The 22100-nt window shown below is 38.8% G+C and overlaps 1 protein-coding gene across 2 annotated transcripts; it reads right to left on the reverse strand.

The window, feature by feature from the left end:
- Positions 1-6919: 6919 nt before the first annotated feature.
- On the reverse strand, positions 6920-11847 carry LOC149034199 (uncharacterized). 2 transcript variants are annotated; one of them, XM_089193203.1, is made up of 4 exons: positions 11697-11847; positions 9623-9980; positions 8920-9057; positions 6920-7720 (listed from the first exon to the last, which is right to left on the reverse strand). In XM_089193203.1, exons 2-4 carry the CDS (start codon positions 9933-9935, stop codon positions 7263-7265), a joined length of 909 nt encoding a protein of 302 aa, XP_089049329.1. In that variant the 5' UTR covers positions 9936-9980; positions 11697-11847; the 3' UTR covers positions 6920-7262. The 2 variants fall into 2 exon arrangements, with proteins under 2 accessions (XP_089049329.1, XP_089049330.1); XM_089193204.1 differs by having other exon boundaries at positions 11702-11812.
- Positions 11848-22100: the final 10253 nt, after the last annotated feature.

Below are 22100 nucleotides of genomic sequence, written 5' to 3' on the forward strand. Positions count from 1 at the left end.
TGATGTGAGTATTATTTTTTTCTTTTAATGGGAAAAAATCACCCAGTTCTCTCTGTTGGCTCGAAACGTTAGCTTTGAAACTCTTTGCGTAGACAATTTACGTCATCAACTCAGTTAATAATACTAGATTACTTTGTAGCTGTAGTTTACTTGTAGTTGGGAGTAAAGAAGTTATGATTTTCAACATTTTTGGCTTATTTCATTCCTTTTGCTCTAAGAAACAAGGCAACTAATCTTTCCTACCCTCAATAAAGTCTGGCTCCTTATAATCCCTCAGATCATCTCAGTTTCCCGAGTGACTATGACATAACTACAATCAAGACATTGAGAACATCGTCATTATAGAAAGCCAACATATTCTGCAACTCTTAGGCGATTGAAAATATTGAGACATATTGTTTCTTTCGATCGCCATATAACTGAATTTTGAAATAACTTTTTTAATCCGTTTTCTCTTTTCTTGTTTGTTTTTTAATAATTTTGTTTTATATTTTATCATAGGAGTTGATGTTACTTGGCGAGGATGGACAAAGCATCTGATATTCTGATATTTTTAGCTTTGTGTTTTGATACCTGTGAGAGTATAAAAATATAGTAAAAGATTTTTAAAAGTAGATTTAAAGTGACTTTGTGGATTTTGTGGTGGAGTTCATCATTACGTCATGTGCTATTGAGCTCTTAATTCAGATGTATGTGAAATATTCGTCTAATTATACGTAGATCAATCGTCACGGCATTAATTACTTCCAGAACCTTACGGCGGCGTGTTAAAGGATTCGCTCTCCATTGAGAAAAGGGACAAAGTTAAAGGAATTGGGATAAAGACCAGCAAATATGTTTTTTTATGGTCAGCGGTCGTTCATTCCTTTCTTAGGCTCCATCGCAAGAACTAACATTTCTGTTCTTTGTAACAGTTGCTGCAACTTTTTTCCTTATCTTCCAAACTGAGAACACCAGTCAGAAAATCAGACGACAGGGTTTCTGGTATGAAATAATCTTATTCCGAAATAAAACCACGAAACACATCAAAAACGACTAACATAATGCTAATTACGTCAAAATACTGTACCCGCAGTTAAAGAAATTGGGATGAAGACCAGCAAATATGTTTTTTTATGGTCAGCGGTCGTTCATTCCTTTCTTATGCTTCATCGCAAGAACTAGGTCGCGCTAAAGGGTATTGTGTCAAAAGCCTTCGAGAAATCGGTTAACACCATAAGCGTGACCTCTTTCCTTTTCATGGCATAGCGAATATCGTCTCTAACTCTCAACAAGGCTGTAATGGTGGAATGCCCTTTACGGAAAGCAGAGATGCGATCGTGAAGAAGATGGGCGTGGTCCGCATAATTCGACATTTGAAAAGCCACAAGCTTCTCGAAAACCTTGTATAAAACAGGAAGAACTGAGATGGGCCGGAGTTGATCGTTAGGACCAGGTTGTCAATCTTTGGAACTGGAGACACCCGAGAAATCTTCCATTGCTTTGAAAAATAAGCTTTCGCAATGCAGTTGTTGATGATAGATGTTAGAGGGACTGCCAAGCACTCAGCAACCATCTTGATGAAGCGGGTAGGTATCTGATCTGCGCCCGTAGAACAAGCCGATCGTCAGGCAGGTTATCTATCAGGCACGTGAGATCCTCTATTGGGGTCGCCCGAGTCTTTAGTGTTCTCTCAGCAGTCGTCGCGAAGAAATCGTTAAGTTCGTCCGGATCAAACCGCAGGGCCTTGCACTTGGCTTTAACACTCTGTGGATGACTTTCCAAACCTCGCGCGACTTATTTGAATAGAGAGCTTTTTCAATGAATGCCTTCCGAGCAGTTCTTATTGCCGATCTTAATCTATTCCTGACCGAATGAAACTCATGCCGAGCGGCATCAGTGCTGGTCTGGTGAGCAGTAAATCTAACAGAACCTCGTTTCTTCTGGAGTTCCTCTATCAGTGGGTCCTTCATCCATGGGGCGGATGGTCGCGTGACACGAACCTTCCGCAAGGGGGGTTGCCTCTCAAGACACTCGGAAATTAGTGTATTCAGTGTCTCTAGTTGCTCGTCTGGATCATCTGAGTAGTATATAACAGACAGAGGAAGAGTAGAAAAGTCCTCTTTAAACACGTCCTTGTTAAAGTTCCTAATGTCCCTAATAAATTTATAACGAGGCTGGAACCGAGGGAGCCGTACATTGACGCATGCGTAGATGGCACCGTGGTCACTTACAATAGAACATGGAATTATACCAGTGTTGTTCACCTTTTGCTGATGGTTGGTGATAAAGTGATCAATTAGGGTTTTGGAGGTCCTCGTAGTACGTGTGGGCCGTTTCACAATCTGTGTAAGCTCAAACATATCCAGTATACCTTGATACCTTTGTGCTAGATGGTCAGAAGGACGAAGACCATCGATATTGATGTCTCCTGTAAGCATTAACATGCCATCCCAGCATACAGTTAGGTATCCAAGTAAGTTCTCTAAACTATGTAGCCAATCAGAAGGACTGAGCATGCGCTCGGAATTATAGATCACACGTACAAGAGCCCTACCATACTTATTGCGGCCAGGCACCTCTATCCATAGGTGTTCAAGTTCTGGGTGGGCATATTCAATGTCACGACGGCGCTTATAATTGATATTTTCCTTAATATAAACACCAACACCACCTCCCCTTATACCTTCCCTGTTCCGGAATTCCGTAACAAAGCCAGGGATAGAAACATAGTCTAATAATTGCGGTTGATCTCTAAGCCAGGTTTCCCTCAATGCTACAATGTCCAGTGGATATGAATTGACAGTGAGTAAAAGCTCATTAAATGTCGAAACCATGGACTGAGTATTAAGATGCATTATTTTTAACTGGCCTGAGTTAAAGCAGAGCGGATGAATGTTAAGGCCAGGATCAAGAGATGCGGACAAATCGAGCGTATCATCCAGCATTTCCGCGTCAGAGCACTTGTAAAAGGGCAGGGCAAATCCCAGACAGTTACTGCATAACCAGGTAGAGGAGGAGGCTGTCAGGCCGGAAAATTTCATGTGGAAAGACCCAATACAAGCACAGCAACTTATGCTTGCTTGATTTCTTCTTATCATCTTCTCACAGCAATCACATTTCATTATTTTTCGCTTGGAATTTGTTTTTTGTTTTGACTTCTGGGTGCTTGATGTCGCTGTTTGTACTGGGCCCGGGTTCACAGAAATATCACCACTCAGGATCAATAGCCCTTGCGTTGCAATGGAGTTGCTGTAATAAGAACTGGCGTTTTGTAATATCGCGGACGCTTGTGCCTTTGTTTACATCGATGAGAGCTGGACCATATAGAATCCATTGTAGCGAGGGCGAGACAATTTGTTTCAGACCATGAACGACTATCCCCTGGGACACCGCAGTTTAGCCATATCCAAATGTCGAAAGACCAATGGTTATATACCCAAGCTCGAGCTGAGAAATATCCTTGCTTCGTATAGTCACTTGAACCAAGACCATGCCAAGAAAATTATATTATTGGCAAGTGCATCGACTTATAAAACACCGGAACAAATTTCAGCACCGTAGAATGGATATTTAAAAGGAAAATAAGACATAACACGGAGACTAAAAATCCGTGTCTAAACGCCATCATTGACACAGAGCGACTTTCAACCATCCACCGGGTAGAGATTTATACACGGCGGGATCTCGTTATCCAACCCTCGAACAACTGGAGCCAGATCTTTCAACGAGGTAGAGTATAACAGGGTAATTTAGTATTGTCAACTAAGTTGATAACGTAAATTGGCCATCGTAAAGGGTTTAAAAGCTGACGTTTCGTGCGTTAGCCCTTCGTCAGAGCGATTAGAGGAATTGTGGGTTGTGTGGGTTTATATGCAGAAAATGGAACTACGCTATTGGTGGGAATATGGTGACGAGGAAACAAGAATAATTAATTGAATAAAAATCACTCGTTGATACCGTGGGGATCCGTGGGTATCCCAACTCGGCACTCTTAATTCCTACGTTGTCAACTCAATTGGCCACCGTAAAGAGATGAAAAGCTGACGTTTAGAGCTTTAGCCCCTCGTCAGAGCGATTGGAGGAATTGTGGGTTGTATGTGGGTTTATATGCATATATTTACAGTCAGTTATCAAGTCAGTTTGATAATACTAAATTACCCTTTCAAGTATACGTTGATATTTCCATGACGTTCATCCTTTGTTTCTTATTTGGTCGAGTTAAGTTAAATGGTGACGGAATTGTGTCTCCCCATTCTGTGTGTAATCAAAGCTATAACAAATTTGAGGAGGTTGTTTGATCATCAGCATCCCGTCTCGAGCACAAACAGCAATACGACAGTTTACACATTGTTTAGAGAATGGGATACATTTGCACAAACGCCTGTCAAATGATGAGCTTCAGCAGTGCATGCGTGACTTCTTGCTCGGGTAAGTATAAGTTTTTTAGACTTAAGTGCTTGTTGTTCACTATTTTCTTCTTTTTTTCTACCTTCATTTCCTTGTTTGCATAACCGTCTATATGAGCACCCTTCAGGGGTTTAAAAGTAATTTTTCAGCTTTTAGCGTGAACCTGAGGCTTTTGTCAAGGCTCATTTTTTTCCCGGCTGTCAATAATAAATGAGCAATCAGCACATGGATTCAACGACCAACACTCAACATAATTTATTAACTGTAATAAAAGGAAGGAAACGGTGAATGCATACGAAACAGCATAAGAATTTTTATTTGGATCGGCATGTTTCGCTGCGGCAATTCCCTTTCTAACAAAGCGTAGTGAACGGCTCAATTTTTTCGGAGTTTGTCTCAGCGTGAAATATACGAATTTGTCTAGTCAAACTGTCGCGCTTCTTCACTCACAGTCATGGGAAATCCTTACGCTCAAGGAGCGACTTCAATTTGGATGCGTGAGAAGGCTTTACAAACGATATTTAACAGGATTGGGCGGAAAGTACATCATAATTAAAGGTAGTACTACGTACAGAAACATAAACACGGTGATGTGACAGCGTGTCCACAAACTTGCATGTTTCACTCTTGAGCAAATACGTAGAAAGCTGAATACTGTACACAAAAATACTCCCTCTACCACGCTTCAAAATTTCGAAACTTTATACTCGTTTACGTTTCCAAAAAGCTTTTAAAACATTTCTTGGCTTCGTTATATTGTCTGATATGAAATGTCCACCGTAATATGACCGCGACTTTTACTTCAGTTGGACGATCAATAAGAATTGCCGCAACGAAACATGTCGATCTAAATAAAAATTCTTATGCTGTTTCGTATGCATTCACCGTTTCCTTCCTTTTATTACAGCAGAGTGTTGAATCCATGTGCTGATTGCTCATTTATTATTGACAACCGAAAAAAAAAATGAGCCTTGACTGAAAACCTACAGATTCACGCTAAAAAGCTGAAAAAATTACTTTTAAACCCTGAAGGGTGCTCATATAGACGGTTATGCAAACAAGGAAATGAAGGTAGAAAAAAGAGGAAAATAGTGAACAGCAAGCACTTAAAAGTCTCAAAAACTTATACTTACCCGAGCAACGACGTCACGCGTGCACTGCTCAAGCTCATCATTTGACAGGCGTTTGTGCAAATGTATCCCATTCTCTAAACAAAACCTCCTAACTGACCTCGAACTAAGGCCTTTCTTGTCGGGAAATCTTTCTTTTAGCCATAAGCTCACCTCGGAGTGTGTTTTTCGTTGAGTTATTACAAGATCCTTTATGTACTCAGCACTGAAGTCGTTCATATTCGGAAAAGCGATACGCGATAAATACGAATTTCCCGCTTCCTCCTCCTTTTTAACTCGTAAATTGCGCGCATGCGCAAGAGCGAGTTATAGATACGATGTGATCCAAAATGACGGTGGCAGGCTTGGCTTAGTTATATCACTCAAAACTCGTTCCCATTTGTCTCATTTGATAAAGAGAGAATCGTTAATGTTTTCATTAAGACAGTATTGCCTTGATTTTCTAATATTCACAACGAAAGACAGTAAATTTCACTTTTCACCCACATTTACTTCCAACCTTTTCTTTTGAACCAGAAACAAAAATGATAGACGTTTAAAACACATGACATCATCCACCTTGTCAAATGTAATAGCATGATCATTTCAACTTTGTTTCTTTGCTACATTAACGAACACTGAACTACTGCTCGTACTCTAGATATGACAATCAATCAACCACAAAATTCCCTAAACCAGATAACAATAAACATAATCTAAAAAATCATGTGTCAATTCACGAGTTTGCTCACAGAGCACTTTGATTAGAGAAGTGTTGCGTGGGAGGGGAAGTGGCAAGGGCAAATAAATTCTTCCAGCGCATGAAAGGAAGCGGACCTCCCTGGGGAGAGGGCGCTGGGGGAAAAAATTAACGTGCGAATGGAGCCTTCCCCCTCCCTCCTGGGTAGTTCTGTCAACAATTTGGAATGTTTTGTCCAAAAAACAAAAATTGAAAATTGATCGCAATTTTCAATTTTCAAATTTTAGACTTCCGCCGAAAACAGAAAAACTAAGCCACGCCACAGACTGCAACATTGTCGGAGAAGCAAAATTGCCGCTCAGTTTGATTTTTCTCTTCATTGTTGACAGGATTAAAGTAAAAATATGCGTAATGATTCAATATTCTACCAAAAAATTTGGAAGGAACTGACTTAGTCAAGTGCCCTGAGGTTTTTCCTGGCGTCGATTATCCATGAATTATTTGAGGGAGTTTTTAGGAAGGATCACAGGTCAAGGACGTTATGATGAAAAATAGACTTGATACACGGAACTGAGGAGAGTATTTTTCGGGAGAGTGTTTGTTTTTGTTTTGTGTTCTTTCCTTTCTTTTGCCTTCCGGAATTGTTTAGTTTTATTTGGCTTCCATTTTTCCCTTTTTGAAATCGAGGTTGAGTTCAAATCCCACTATAAATAACCACTTAAGTGCATGAATTTATTGAAATTAAACTTTCTGATACAGTTAAATTTGCTCTCGACTATGAATTCTAAGGAAGTGTACAACAATACCTGGTAAGGTGTACCATGCTGAGCAAAACTAAGAAAAACTAATTGACCGAAAAATATCAGGCCTTTCTCCGTGATCTCGAGCGACATTTTAATAATGAACCATTCTGATCCCTACGGTCTTTCTTTTTTCTGTTAGGTATAGAACGAAGACATAGCAGTCCTTAAACATTGAAACAGGTTTGTCATCCTAAAAGTGTTTTCTAATGTTTTTCTTTTACGTTTTAAAATTATCGAAGGCAAGATCTCCAGTGGGCAGACTCACTCATACCATGCATACACATCAACACAAGTTTTACCGCTGTTGTCTCCCTCAAAGTAGTCCTTCCAATCCTGTCCGTACCATATCTGCATCTCTTGGTTGATCGAGACAGACAATGGATTGACGAGGTTGTGAAAAACCAGCTCAGTTGAATTATGGTGATATCCAGGAAGGCTGTAATGGTCTTTTATGTCAGAATGAGCTTTCAAGTCTTCGGTAGGGGGCAGAATGGCCTTCTTATTTGCATCTGTAATGATTGTCATCAAATCTTCTCCATATCCTGAGTAGGTGCAGCCCCAGTAGGATGAAATATAATTGCCGCAGCGCACCGACCCTGACCTGTGAATAAGCTTCATTGTTTTCACTCTTCCACTCTTTGTCATGTTGAAGGAACCATATTGGTCATCTTTGGCTCCAAAGCAGACGGGTTCTTCGCCATTTATCTTTTGCCAGCTCTCTAAGATAAAGTTATAGGATAGGTAGATAGATTTTAAAGTTAATTAAACTGTATTTAAAAAAAATAGCTACTTTCAGCCAACACATTTTCGAATGGTACTAGGGTGACAGCCGTTTGTAAGATAAATTCCATTGATAAAAAAGGTAAACCATTGTCCTTTTCGGCGTCGTGACCTGGATATATAGCTATTGTAATCTATTCCCATTCGCTATTAAAACAATTTTGTATAAGAGAAAGAACAATTCATGTCATTTACTAATCTTCTTCTCCGCGTTTATATCTCTATTGGAATTAATGAAAACAAACCCCTTTTTTACTGTAATTCACTTATCTGCAGAAACACTGAGACAAGATATTATTTTGGTAAGTTTAAAAAAAAAAGTCGGGATAGGATAACACTTTGAGGAGGCAGTGGGATGATGATCTTTAACTAGACTCCACACAAACACTCGTTCATGCATTCATCACCGCACGTATTGATCATTGCAATGGTTTGCTGTATGGTCTACCAGCCGCATATCTCAACAAGTTACAACGTGTTCAGAACAGTGCTGCCCAATTTGTTTGTTCCCTTTCTCGTTTTTGTCATATAACTCCTACTTTGTTTTCCTTGCATTGGTTACCTGTCTGTTTCAGAACTGAATTTAAATCACTTATTTTAGCGTTCAAGGCTATCCACGGGCTGGCACCTCAGTACATTACGGATCTAATTAACGTTAAGCAACAATTCGGACGTATGATGCTACGATCTCAGTCTGAACCACAATTATTGCCACCCAGGATCATAACTAAGAAAACGCTAGGTGATAGATCATTTATGGCATCTGCTCCTAAACTTTAGAATAGATTGCCATCAAATGGAAGAGCAGTAAATGCTCCTAATTGTTTTAAAACACTTCTAAAAACACATATCTTTAGACAGGCATTTTCATGTTTGCTTTTATAAACGTTTTTTTTATTTTTTAGTTAGTCATATTGTATATTCTTGGCCTTTTATAGTTCGTTTTCATACTTTTTTTTTTAGTTAGTCATATTGTATATTCTTAGCCTTTTATAATTCGTTTTCATACTGTATTTTGCATAGTCTTATTGTATAGCGCATTAGATCATATCCACATGTATTCTGCGCTATATGAGTAATAAATTATTATTATTATTATTATTATTAATGAGTCCACTAATTTAGTCAAACAATTTACCTTTACAATAGGCCTCGATGACCTCGCTACTTTCTTCAGAGTAAATCCAGTTTTTCCCGTCAGCTATCTGGTTCCCTTCACTTGCTTCAATCTCACCACAGGTTTTCGCCGGGAGCTCTTTGATGGATCCGAGGGGAACTACGACAGAAAAAACGAATTTCATGTAAGAAGTTTACACCATCTTGAAGTTCGATACCTCCTGATGCGACAGGAGAGGAGAAAAAACCTCCTACCTTTCCTGCCTGCGTAAAAGCAGAATGAAATAAAAACTGTGCTAATTCTATTAGATCTAGACTAAGAAATGAGATGGAAGACAGCATAGGCTTATTATAGTTACAATAACGCAGTGAAACAAGCCAACATTTCGGTATCATTGCTAAACCATTTTCAAGGTGACTAAAGAAAAGAGTTGCTTGACTTCATAATTAAGTCAAATATTATCTTCCCAAGATGACGTTGATGAGACGATGATTCCAAAACGTCGTCACTTTTATTTTGACTTGTCTCTGTATTTTGAAATGCTTTACCAATATTGAAACAATCCCCCTAAATTGAATAATCAAAAGGCTCGCCATAGGAATATATCTAAATATATAAATTTTGTTTCTCTGAGTTTTCTGTAATCGTGAATGAAAAATTTAAAAGAACAAGTTTGCCCAGAGACGAAAATGCAAAAAGTTAGTCGAGGAAACGTAAAAGGTACCTCTGTTGCTAGAACGCTTCATGTAAAATCTTCTCTGATCCGGCATAAAATCTTCCGGTCTTGCTTCCTTTGTACGATTGTTCAGTTCACAGATGTTTTGACCAATGATGACATTGTAACTCTGACACGTGACTTCTTCTTCACACCGGAAATAACATTCTCTAGGCAACTGATCGCGATACATTTTAAACACGTGACCTTTCAGGTACATTCCGTTGATGGAGCTTTCAGTTACATGACATCGGCTGTTAGCGTTGAGTACACCAATCCGGGACATCAGAAACATGGTTGCCAGCCAGAACTTTGGATTCATTCTGAGGTGAATGTAGGTGCCGATTGCTGCACACAGATTAAGTACCTATCAACAAAGTTAAAAATGCTGAGATTAAGTTATGTAAGGATTTTCAGCCAAATTAATACCTAAATTTACATCTAAGAAGGATAAGTCAATCCAAAAGGGTTTTGTTTTAGTTTCCTTCGGCCTCCACCAGTTGAACGTATTAATATTAAACACATGAACGCGTTCTGGCAATCAAGTTACGAAAAACTAATCATCGACAGCATTAAGAAGTGACATTGCACTCTATATGTGTTATTGGAATAAGCGTGTAAAGAAAGAGTAAAGAAAGCTAGATTTTGGCCGAGTTCTTCTTCTGCCTTTTTATGAACCGAGACACAGTCTAGGTCCCATAAAATCAGCCGGCAAAAGTTATTTTCATTAAATTTTCACCGTTCATTCCGAGGTTTCCGATTTTCGTAAATTGAAATTTCTGGAGTCTCCAAATAAAAATCCGTGGAAAATACCAAGTTTTATATGCCATAACGAGGTTTTGTTATGCAAAGCTTACCCAAAGACATGAAAAAATGAAACTTTTAAGATGGTCTTATAGATGGAGTAGAAATATCGAATTTCGGCCTCAATTTACCTCAGCAGGAGTATGTCTCCTAAAGTTGTTGTACTAAATGTCGACAGGTGCTGCTCCTAAATACCAATGATAGTCAAGTTATGAATTGTTCATCACACGGAGCGTAGGTTGTTTTTTCTTTGATTTTCAGAAGTAACTTTGAATTTCTTTATAGCAAAAGTGTTATGTATCAAAACACTGAAACGAAAATATAACTTTTATCTTCCATCTTGAAATTAAAAAGGTCTGCCATTCCCCATTCTCTATTCCATATTCCCTATTCTCCATTACCTCTTTTTTAGTAAAATCCATTTACTCGTGCTTATTAACACCAAATTGCGTTCAAAACCTTGTTGTTACCTATACAAATCGAACACTAAGAGTCGGCTGAACAGTTTGCTCGAACGGTTTTACGCCGAAACAAACATGAAGTGGAATATGGCCTAGAAGGGCTTAAAATTATGATTATCGCTAAATCGCCTTGAAGAACAAGGACTGCAGCCGTTCCATTGTGCCGGACAAAGATTTACTTCGTACCGTCCAAGCAGGTGTTGGATAGAAGAGCGGAATAGCTTCGCCAGGCTGGTCGTGAAAATAACCTTAACAAGCTCGAAAAATATTAGAATATAAGGTCAGTGAATAAATGACTCTCGCTTCTCTCTTCTATCAATTAGCTCTTGTTCGAATAACGAATTGGTCTAGAAATATTTCTTAATCATTTTCCCTTGCATTTTATTTGTGGCACCGACTTTTCGAAAAACAAGATAATATCTGGTAAACCCGACATTTGGGATAAAACGCTATTTTCGTGCACAAGTTGTGTCAGCTACGTCATAGAGCACTAAAGCAGATAACATTGTTCTCAGCTGCGCCTCGAGCGACTATCGCGCTTTTCTCGTCCTCTCCAAACTTCCCTGCGTGATCATGAATCCATACCCCGATGTATGCACACTAGACATGAACTGCAATTCTATATTGGCTAATCTTTCTTCTTTTTTTTTCGTCATTAGAAACAGTTGCCCCCTTTAGTAACCGTCAGAACTTATTTTGTCGTCACAATTTTTAGGAACGAACCAGACCAACTTTCTAATACTTCCGCACCAAAACCCAAACAAAGAAAGGAAAGAAACTTGTTACATGATCTTATAAATACAAAAGAGATTACTTACCCTACCTCAACTAAGCTTAATTTACCTCTGCTGAAATATGTCTTTAAATTTAGAGTGGATTGTGCTAAACATCAATGATAGCCGAGTTCTGAGTACTTTTTCACGTAAAGCAACTTCCTGCGTGTCTTTCGATTTTTTTCTTGTTTGATATGATAAGTAGCCCCAATAACTTTTATCTCAGAGCAATATGTGTTCATCGTTCTTGTGTTTATTAATGAAGTTTGGCACTTATCTTAATTAATACAATAGCAGGATATCTTGATTATTGTCGCACGTTTTAACAAACTTGTGCCTGATAAACCAGTCCCTCTAAAAGCGGTCATATTCATTTCGCTTCGAAAATTCGGTTTCGTTTTTAACACTTTTTATTTAATGATAAACTATTTAGCGGCACTGAGCGAACCGAAAAAGCGAAAACTTTTTTAAAATCTCCTACGGGTTTCGTATGACAATAGCAGACCTCAGGGAGTTTTTACAAGTTGGTTAATTAAAAACCTTGCTTATTTACAAATATGAAATATGATATCTTTTTTCGACCTTTACGCGTATAGTTTAAAGCTAGCTGAAAGTATTTGCAAGCTTTGACTAAGGTGTTGTACGTGAGAGAAATTTTTCGGAACTATTATTCAGTTTTTCTTGACAATAATAGTCGACTTATGAATTCTTCACGTTTCATAAAACTTGCCGTTATTTTGAAAAAAAATAATAACATTTCTTAGATGAATTTCTTTTACCCTCTTTGTTTCTTTTTTTATCACTATCTTATGGTGTCTTTACTATTTCTAAATTGTCTCACTCTGATCTTTAACGTTCTATTGACATATCGTTTTATGGAACACCGTATTGAAAAACTTGTATTTCCCGACACTATCTGCCAAAGACATATACATGCTTTTGACACACAAAATTGATTATAAGTTTGAGCTCTTGAGAGTAGGAAACACAAGCTAATACTCAACCATCACGTGTGCGTATCACATACAGCAGAAATTTCTCAGGTGATATTCCGGGTGATGAACAAAACACTGACACCTAGTACATGGACTACCCAGATGGACTGCCTTTGAGTTTTTTTTGTTTTTGCAAGCTACAACAAACACCTCAAAATTCTGGCGATTATTTTAAAATCATCTATAATCCTCCGGTTAATAAATAGCTCGAAGTCATGCTACTTCCCTGAAAATCGATCATGAAGTTAGACGAAATCGTTACGTATACTCTGACTGCGGGTCAACGATTCAAGATCAAGTGGAAAAAGATTCATCGAAAGAAAAAAGATGTAGCTAAAAGCGTGGACGAGGCCCGTGCTAAAATTCATTGGCGCAAGCTACTTGTTTAAAACAGATACCTGTCATTAGGATTTGAGATAACGATATCAGTATTTACTCATGTCCCCTTTTCCAACAAAACAAGACTATCAGTAAAGGGTCTCAATGAGGTGAAGGCTTTTTAAAGCTTTTCTAAGTCGTTAAAGCGACTAAAGGTTAGAATTTGCCGATCTCTACTCCTAACAGCTACATTTTGTCACCTTTTTATGACTACCGTTTATCTCCTGATTGTCCTGATTGAGGCCCTTCAAGTACGCAAACCCATAGGTTTGCATACCGTACATACTATACTATATACACTGCACCCACTTTATGGAATGCTCTTCCTGCTAATCTCCGCAGCATTAAATGCATTTCAACTTTTAAAAAAAGTCATGTCTTAAAACTTATCTTTTTAAATTAGCTTTTAATATTTCTTAGATATGTAAATATATATATACAAATGATGTGATTTATTTATTATCTCTGGAATTTATTGTGTATGTCTTATACAAGTACAATTTAGGTAACTTATCGTTGTAATGCGCTTTTGATCACTCGGCATGTTAAAAAGCGCACTATAAATTAATAAACTGTTACAAATTATTAATTATTATAGGCTGAATCGAGTTTGAGACCAACGAATGTTGTAGAATTTAGCAAAGTCACGTATCAGGTTTTGGTGCTGCTGTTGGGTTTTTCACTTCTAAGCATAAATCTACGATATGAAAATTGTCTTTCGAAGCCATTTGCTCACAATAGCAAACTCTTTCATTTCAAGCTAATGAATTAAAACACGTGTACTACGCTGGAGAGCCTTGACACTTCCGGTTTAAATACCCCACCCACTAAGGCAAGGTTCACATTCACTACCCCCGGTCACGGAGGACGGTAAATGGCCGTGGGTTGTTCGGGGGGAGGGTGGCGGGGGAGGGGGGGGGAAGAGTTTAAAGCTTCCAACTAATCGGTGCATTAATATCGTGAAATTGGGTTGCCTCTAGACAAACCAGTTACACATTTCACAGGTTTAAGTAAGAAATTGACCAAGTACACAGCTTTTATTTCACCTTTTACACAGTCATTGAACTTAAATGACTCCGCAGCAATCATTTAGTACTGTCTAAGATATCAGTCATCTTAATTCTGGTCTCCTTCAACAGAAAAAAGATTTAAAAAAAAAAAGCATAATAGTTGAAAAACGAAGAGTCCTCGACGGGTCATGTACAAATTAAAGACTCTGAAATTCCTTTGCGTTCGTCCACTTTTATACACTTTGTTTTTTGCCATCAGAACGCCAATTGCAGATAACACAGCAATAACACAGTCACAACTAGAATTATATTTCACCAGAAAAATTCTACAACATTGACTTAAACTAATTCTCTGCTGTAACACCGGCATGGAGGTTACTTTCTGCGCTGAAACCGCAAAACTCCTTTCACTGCAAGCGAGAACATTGTGGTAGGACAAAAGATACTTAACTAAAATCAAAGACATTCAAACCATTCATCAAACATTAAAGAAAGCATTTAACAGCAATTTAAAAGCTCGCAAGATCGTCACTGGTGTGAAATCAGTGCTGGTTAAATTCTTTATTGCATCCATTTTGAAATCAATGGTGGTCCTTACAATCTGATTGGCTCTCATCGGTGCAATTTATTCACGAATTGCACATTTAACGATCAATTTGCAGGAAAGGGAGATATACTTTTTCAACTTTACAAACCAGCTCAACCAATGATTCACTGAGACGATTATCTCACACCAACGTTGATATGGACGAGGTAAGGAAAACCAGCAACTTGATTGTGACAACTAATTCCTTGTCCACTCAGGATGAAATCTGAAGTCAACTCTTCTTGTTCTTCCTCCAGGATTCACCATTAAAACCAATCATAAAGAAATTAGCCAAGGCTTCTACAACACCTCCGGAGAGCCCCCCTGAAAGCCCGACGCTCACCTATACCACAGCTCCACAGATATTACTGCACACAGAAGGGGGGATCACTTGTTGAGAGATGGTACCTCAAGCAGCTCCGCGTCACACCAGAGCAAGAACAGAGAGCTTTTTAGAATAAGATCGTTTGAGTCCGTCTCAGTGGTCACGCTATCTTCTTAGAGCCTGTGACGCCAGTGTCATGCCATGGCCTCTTTCTCAATATGTCACACAATTTTTATCGGTTTCATCGAACCATATTGTTCATGTTGTTTTGCTCACGCGGGTAAATTCTGGCATTGTTTCGGATTTACTGCATATCTGCTTTCTAACTAATGTATTTTCGTTTTTGATAATTCTCTCCGCAGCTTTCTAACGTGGTTGTTAACTGCCTAAATCCTTTCTTCCAAGTTGACTGTAAATCAGGCAGGATCCTGAGTCCTGACGATTTCAAGTATTTGGCAAGGTGTGTGTTTCTCTCGCTGAACCTTTCAGTTCCTAATTTGTTTGTTGAAATCAAGTCAGCGTTAATTGAGCCGGTGGTATTTACCAAGCGAGTTGTATCCTATCTTGCAAGTATGTGGGTGAAGTTCTGGTTTGCAGCGTTCAAATAAAAAATACCGAGAATTGTTGCTCGCATGGTAATGTTTAATGTGCTCAACAACGTGGTTCTATCAGTCGCCGCTTGCAGAGTATTAGGGGGGGACTATAGAAAAGGGGGGAATCATTCACCAATCAGCTGAAAGCGCGGGAAAACGTACGTTGCCAAGTCGCGATTGGTGTTTTGCCTTGGATCTGATTGGTCGCGAAGATAGTGCGACCAATCCTAGAGCTTATTTGAAAAATGCAAAGGTAGTCTAGATTTTGTAGCGGTCGGACACTCAGTTGGATTCTGCTCTTAACTTTTAGTTTGATATAGATTAGTTCGAGATAGTCTTAGCTTGTATTTAAGCTTCCTTAACATTTCAAATCTCGGAGGATAATTGTAAATACAAAGTTTTGTCATTTCTGTTATTTCATTTATTAGGATATAAAATAATTTATCTTCCTAAATGCATCTTTGTAAAATACTTCATTCGTTTGTTCAGACAGTTTTCCAACGGTTGCTATCTATGTGCTCTTGTGTTGCGTCTGTTTTTGATGTCGGTGCTGTGCGTTTTTCCTTGAAAGAAATCGCTAACTTTGGAGATAGCTAGAGATAGAAGCGAATCCGACTCTTCGCCCAGTTTGTAAATTATTTCGCGCGACTCTACCTTTACTTTTTAAAGTTCTGCTGTCACTGTGTTTGTCTGTCACCTTCCTGTTTGACCATTCAAATGAAAGCAACTAACGGAGAAGCCCTTTCGTGTGGGACTGTTTATTCTGCTTTCAATGAGTTGTATAATACAGTCGCTGTAAACCTTGTTTTATCAGTTCTCCAACGTGTTTCGTCTAGTTGTCGTAGACTTCTTCAGGGATTTTTACAAGTAAAAACTAAACGCCTGTATTTATAAGCCATGGTTAGAGGCCATTACGTAAGTCAAACACTATAAAGGCTTGGCCGTATTTACGAACAGGAACTGGAGAAGTTTTGGAGAAGTTTTAGAAAAGTTTTAAGGCAAGTTGAGAAAAAGATTTCAAACCGTGGCTCCCAAATCTCACCTTCAGCTTAAAATGTTCTTCACGTAATAACTGCCAACTATGGCTAATAAATACAGGCCTTTAGTGTTTACCAGTAAAACCCCTTGAAGAAGTCTACGACAGTTAGACGAAACGCTTCGGAGAGTAAGATAAGTCTTACAATTACCGTTCGCAGATTGCTGCTCGCTGGTTTGTTTAAAAATTGAAAAAACCAAAAACAGTACCACGCACGACCTAGTAATGTTATATTATCCAAGCTCAGGGACTGCATAGCAAGTTTTCGAGTGGGGGGGGGGGGGGGGGGGCTAAAGAAGAATGCGTGAAGGAAAATTTTTTTGTTAAATTATTTTTTGCTTAATTTATTTTTATTCTTGCAAAAAAGTGGGGGGGGGGGGGGGGCTTTAGCCCCCTCCCCCCCCAGCCCCTCCCTCTGCGCGGTCCCTGAAGCTGATAAAAGCGCGAAGATAACATGTCCCGCTGGTAACATGTCACTATCCTGTGAACAGTAGCCCACTACCCTCCAAAAGAAAATCGGGAAGGCACCCCTTCCCGATTTTCTTTTAGAGGGTAGTGGGCGGCTGTACACAGTATTCACGTCACAGCTTCTTAACCATAGAGCGTCTTTACTATTTCCTTACTGCGTGACATTCGGCAAGTCTCGTCCGTGACAGAAAAAAACTACGGTAACGCACATACACAGGAACAGGTAGAAAATTTTTAACGATCGCAGAGATCCAAGTTCCGAACTTTTTATCATAAGCACAACTTTGTTTTTCATGGAGAAGTTTCGAGCGTTAGCCCTTCGTCAAAGCGAATGACGAAAGGTCACATCTCGTTAATAATTTTCCGTATTCTTATCAATAGTTCGCTCGGTAATGTATTTGATTCGGTGTTTTGAAGTACTTGGAAAGTTATCTTGCCAAACTGCATATATATGTGTGTGTGTGTGTGCGTGTGTGTGCGAGTGTGGGTGCGTGCGTGTGTGTGTGCATGCGTGTGTGTGTGCATGCGTGTGTGTATCTATTTGTGTATTTCAAATACATTTCAACGGTCTTATGAAATATTTTTCTCGCATGCAAATTTTTGTCGTATACAAATATATTTCGTATTCTTTCGGTTATCATTGCATATTTATTGTCTTGTAACTCCGATATGCCACACAAAAGTAGCAGACAAAAAAATCTTTTGAGTGTTTTTGGTCAGCAAAATGCAATCCCCTACATAAATTTCCTTTGATAATAAAATAACCTTTTCCAGCTGTTCAGTTGATAAAACAGAGCGAAACAGTAGCGGCAGAGCGGAAGTGAAGGATAATGAGTATACAAAAGTATCTATAAGCATACAAGAGTCTGTGTTAGGATAAAACAGTATCTACACATAAGGGTATCGATTAACCCTTTACACCCTAAGATCAATATGCATATTCTCCATACTCTTTTCCATAATCCCTCAGGTGCTGACAAGGAGATTTTGCTTAAGAGAGGTTGTCAGTAATTTTCGAGAATCCGGCGACAGAAGCAGAAATTCAACTTTTTTTTTATTTGCTCCAAAAGACCCTTTTGGTGAGTCGTTTTCAAAAATAATACTCAAAAGTTCCAGCGAGTTTTTATTTTGGAAAAAATACGACAGTTCGAAATCGGCCAAAACGTACCTAATTTGCATAATTTCTATTGGGCTTTCAGTGCATTTTCACAACGCTCGCACAAGACAAAGAAAAATTGTTTTGGATTCATTTTTTCATAAGTTGTTTTTCATCCCTCGGAGTAGCTTTGCAACTATATTTCATTTCTAACTGAACTTTCTTTCGTTTGTAACCACCCGCGTGAAATACACTATATTTTCTATTCCGTTTGTACGCTGAATTTGGCTATATTTCACACGACCATAACATCGGGGGTATACGAAAGTACATAAAATAAAAGAGCTCTTTTCAACGAGAAATTATTCGTGTTTATCATGTAAAAATATTATTTTTGGCCCGTAAAAAGCGAGCGCGCCAGACCAAAATATATAGCGTGCATTTTCACGGAGTTAGGCCATTTTTCTTGCTGTACTCCTACTGCAAATCGCACGCTATTAGGACAAAACTCGACGTGTTTGGTCTCTACTTCAGTTTTGATTCATTTAAATATATCCATTTTAACTTAAAAATTAACCTACCTTTATTGCTTAGTGAACACACCACCGTTTTAGGTAAAGTTTTTGAGTTGGCTTTTCTCGAGTGATAAATAAACAAATCGCTGTTTATAAAGATACCAGCTCTGTCGATGTGTTTTTAGCTGAAAAATCGATGGGAAAATCGTAGCGTTTCTTTCTCCTGTCGTTTATTACTTTAAAGATTTGCTAAAATCAGGAAATAGGGCACTTGTACAAAACCAAAAAATTAATTAGTCTACAATTTGATTGTTTATTATCATTATCGCACAGTTCACAATAAGGAAACTGTATCAGGAGAGGAGATTTAAATTTACATGCCGCGTGCTTGTTGACGTACAAGTTCCCGAGTATAACAATTTCGGCTTTCCGGGAAACTCTGCCCCCCTTATTTGATAGGAAATATCAATAGCCCCATAAAATTTATTAACTGCACCATGTTTCCAGAAAATAAGACTGGAAAATGGTTTTTCCACTTTCCACCATAAAGAAATTTCACGTAGAAATAGTATTTGTAGCGTGACTGCGTGACCTTTCAGGAGAAGTAAAACTGTTTTTCTTTTTTTTGAAGAAGACACCTCCAGAAAGTTCTTTATCCTTCTCTCATCTTATTTGCCTGATTTTTGACTGCAAATATCATCTGCATTTGGCATTATTTTCGCTGATTGTCATGGCCTTTCCTGCGTGCACGTGCGAGCAAGTTCATATACAGCACTCTTTCGAGTTTCTTTGCGTGGTGTCGGGCATAAGTGTGTAGGTCTGGCTCAAAAGATATCTGCGCGCCGCAACACGGGTTTCTATGTTTTCTCCTTTTTCTTTATTTGTATTTTTATTCTCCTCCTTGCATTATCACACATGTATGTTTTTTTTTAATCCTTCGGCGCGTTCCCTCAGATTTGGAAGTAGGCTATGAAAAGTCAATATTGACCAGAACTGAAACCTTTTCTATCACTATTTGTTTCAAAGAACCCCTGTTATTTATAACTTTATTTCCCAAGAGAATATGTTTTTATTTGCCATTTACTTCCATTAGTACATGAAACTAGGTTCCAATAAGTTTTTTTGTTTCGTGACTCCCAAAAGCTGTTTGCGACAACATCAGTTGAGAAATCAAAAGCAATTACACCTGAGAAATTAACTTGTAGCCTTCTACGCGCAGAAGGCATCTAAGTAATGAAGCTTTCTAAGACCTCTGTAAACTAGGGACATTACGTGATGTCGAGGGGTCAAATATTTACATTAAATCTGTGACCCTCAAACAGATTACGTACTCGTACATGTAATGTCCGAAAAATGTCACGCATGTATAACACCGTAGACGCCCCTGGCGAATTATATCCACTAGCTTCAATAGTAAAGAGACAACTTATTTATTATTTGTATATGAGCAAGCGTATTTACCCCACTTGTAAAACTCCTTGATGAAGTCTACTATTGTCAGACGAAATGCGTGGGAGATAAATACAAGTTTTTACTTTATCAGTTCGTGCAGTGAGTTCGACAGAAAAATTAAGCTCACCCTGTCATAATCAATGATTTGATACCGTAACTACCAATTTAGGTACATCATTGGGCTTTGATCACAATAATGAAAAAAAATGTGCGTTTCCCCACGCTCGCCACATTTATTCTTTGGAAAATTATTTTACTGGAGGGCGATGTCACTTAGCTTGGTGCGTCTTGACTCTGGCCGACGAAAATTATCGAGGTGAACCCCATGAAGTTCTTGTCAATGTTTTATAAACTTTGTCTACCCTTGATTTGCACGCAATAAAAGGCAAATTCCGAACGATATTTCAAAATATTTTATTCACTGGTCAATTTATGGTCATTTTTTTGTGACAGCCAAAGATAGACATCTCTGAAAAGTCTCTGAAACTCTTAAAGAATTTACACTGCCGGTAATATTTTCCTCCTTCTCGCAACAGCGCAACAGACATTGTTAATCCTATGTAGCGTAGGTTTATCAGTTGTATTACGTCTTCATAGTGATGCCGTATAAGAAGTCGAGTGTCTAAAAGGCTCTCAATTCTCGCGCTGGCCAGGGACGGCAACAGCTCACACCTCTAAACTCGTGGGTGTACAGCATAAAAAATAAAAAAAAAAACATTTGAGAGACGTCAATATATCCCAAACATGCGTTTCGTCCGAGAAGAAGCTTATTCTAGCGCGTATTATTTGGAGATTACGAAGGCCGCGATTTCACGATATATCTCAAATATAGTGCACAACTTGGTATGAGATTCAGACCTTCGGATTTGTAAATGCCAGTATCCTCGTCATAAAAATCGGAGAAGTAAAGTTGAGAGAGAGGTGAATCTGAAGATGGCAGAGGAAATCAAAGCTGGTGGCGAGTCTTCCTGGTGGCAAGGTGACTGTAAAGCTAATAGAACGCGTACTGTAACTGCTATCTTAGAGTCAGCAATGAATAAGGAAGAAGGACAAGAAGAAGTCTTATCTGAACATCAGTTTTCCTAACTAATGATTTGTGACTGAAATTAACTTTATATCATATGATTGCTTGGGATACGCAGGTACTGTAGAGACACTCACATAAATAGAGGTGGGCGACCCTCCCTCTGACTTTAGAACTGCGACAAGTTTATGGCGCAGACCAACTGGCACAGTTTGGAGCACCTCAGGGTCTCACTAGGCTCATCGCATTAGAAACCTTCAGCAAACTAATCGTAGAAGTGGGTGGTTATCAGCAACGTGCACAGATCCCTGAACGCGGGTCATCGCGAGAACTATATCCAATCCGTCACAGACAGAACAGGAAAGCGAGATATTCTTGTAAGAAGAAGGATGTATCAAGACGTTTCAGTCATTGGCTGCCATCCAAAAGCACTCTAACAAAGGTAAACACAGTGAAGCTGACAAAAAAATCCGCCTATGATAAGATCAAGAGAAAATGGATGAAGACCGGCTTGCCATTTTAAAGGGGGTGGCTACGTTCAAGGTCGGACCTCAGGTAAACTTCTGACGAAACATCCCTAACTAGCCAAATGGACTTTGCATGGGCTCTTTGGAAAACACAAAAACCAGCCACCTTTTCTCAGAAAGCAAAGAATTATCTCCTTGACATGAGCTGGACAGGGGAGGAAACTAGTAAGGCAACCGCCTCTAACAAGGCAGAAGATAAGGAGTGACCTTGCAAATTTAGACAAAGACTGCAGGAGAGGGTACAGCTGCTATTAAGCTAAAAAAAAATAATAAAGATCTTTGCATCTCACTTTTCAAAGTTGTCAAATATTTGGATGAATCGAAAGTCTAAAAACTCAGTCGTTTATTTGCCTCTGTTGATTGACAAGCCGTCAATCAAATTGACTGATACTTGAGGTGGACATTAACTAAGGATCAAGAAAAACCGGGGGGGTGGTCTATATC

This window comes from Pocillopora damicornis, chromosome 14 (genome assembly GCF_964200805.1).
Source record: "Pocillopora damicornis chromosome 14, jaPocDami1.2, whole genome shotgun sequence".
In the NCBI taxonomy this organism is placed as follows: domain Eukaryota; kingdom Metazoa; phylum Cnidaria; class Anthozoa; order Scleractinia; family Pocilloporidae; genus Pocillopora; species Pocillopora damicornis.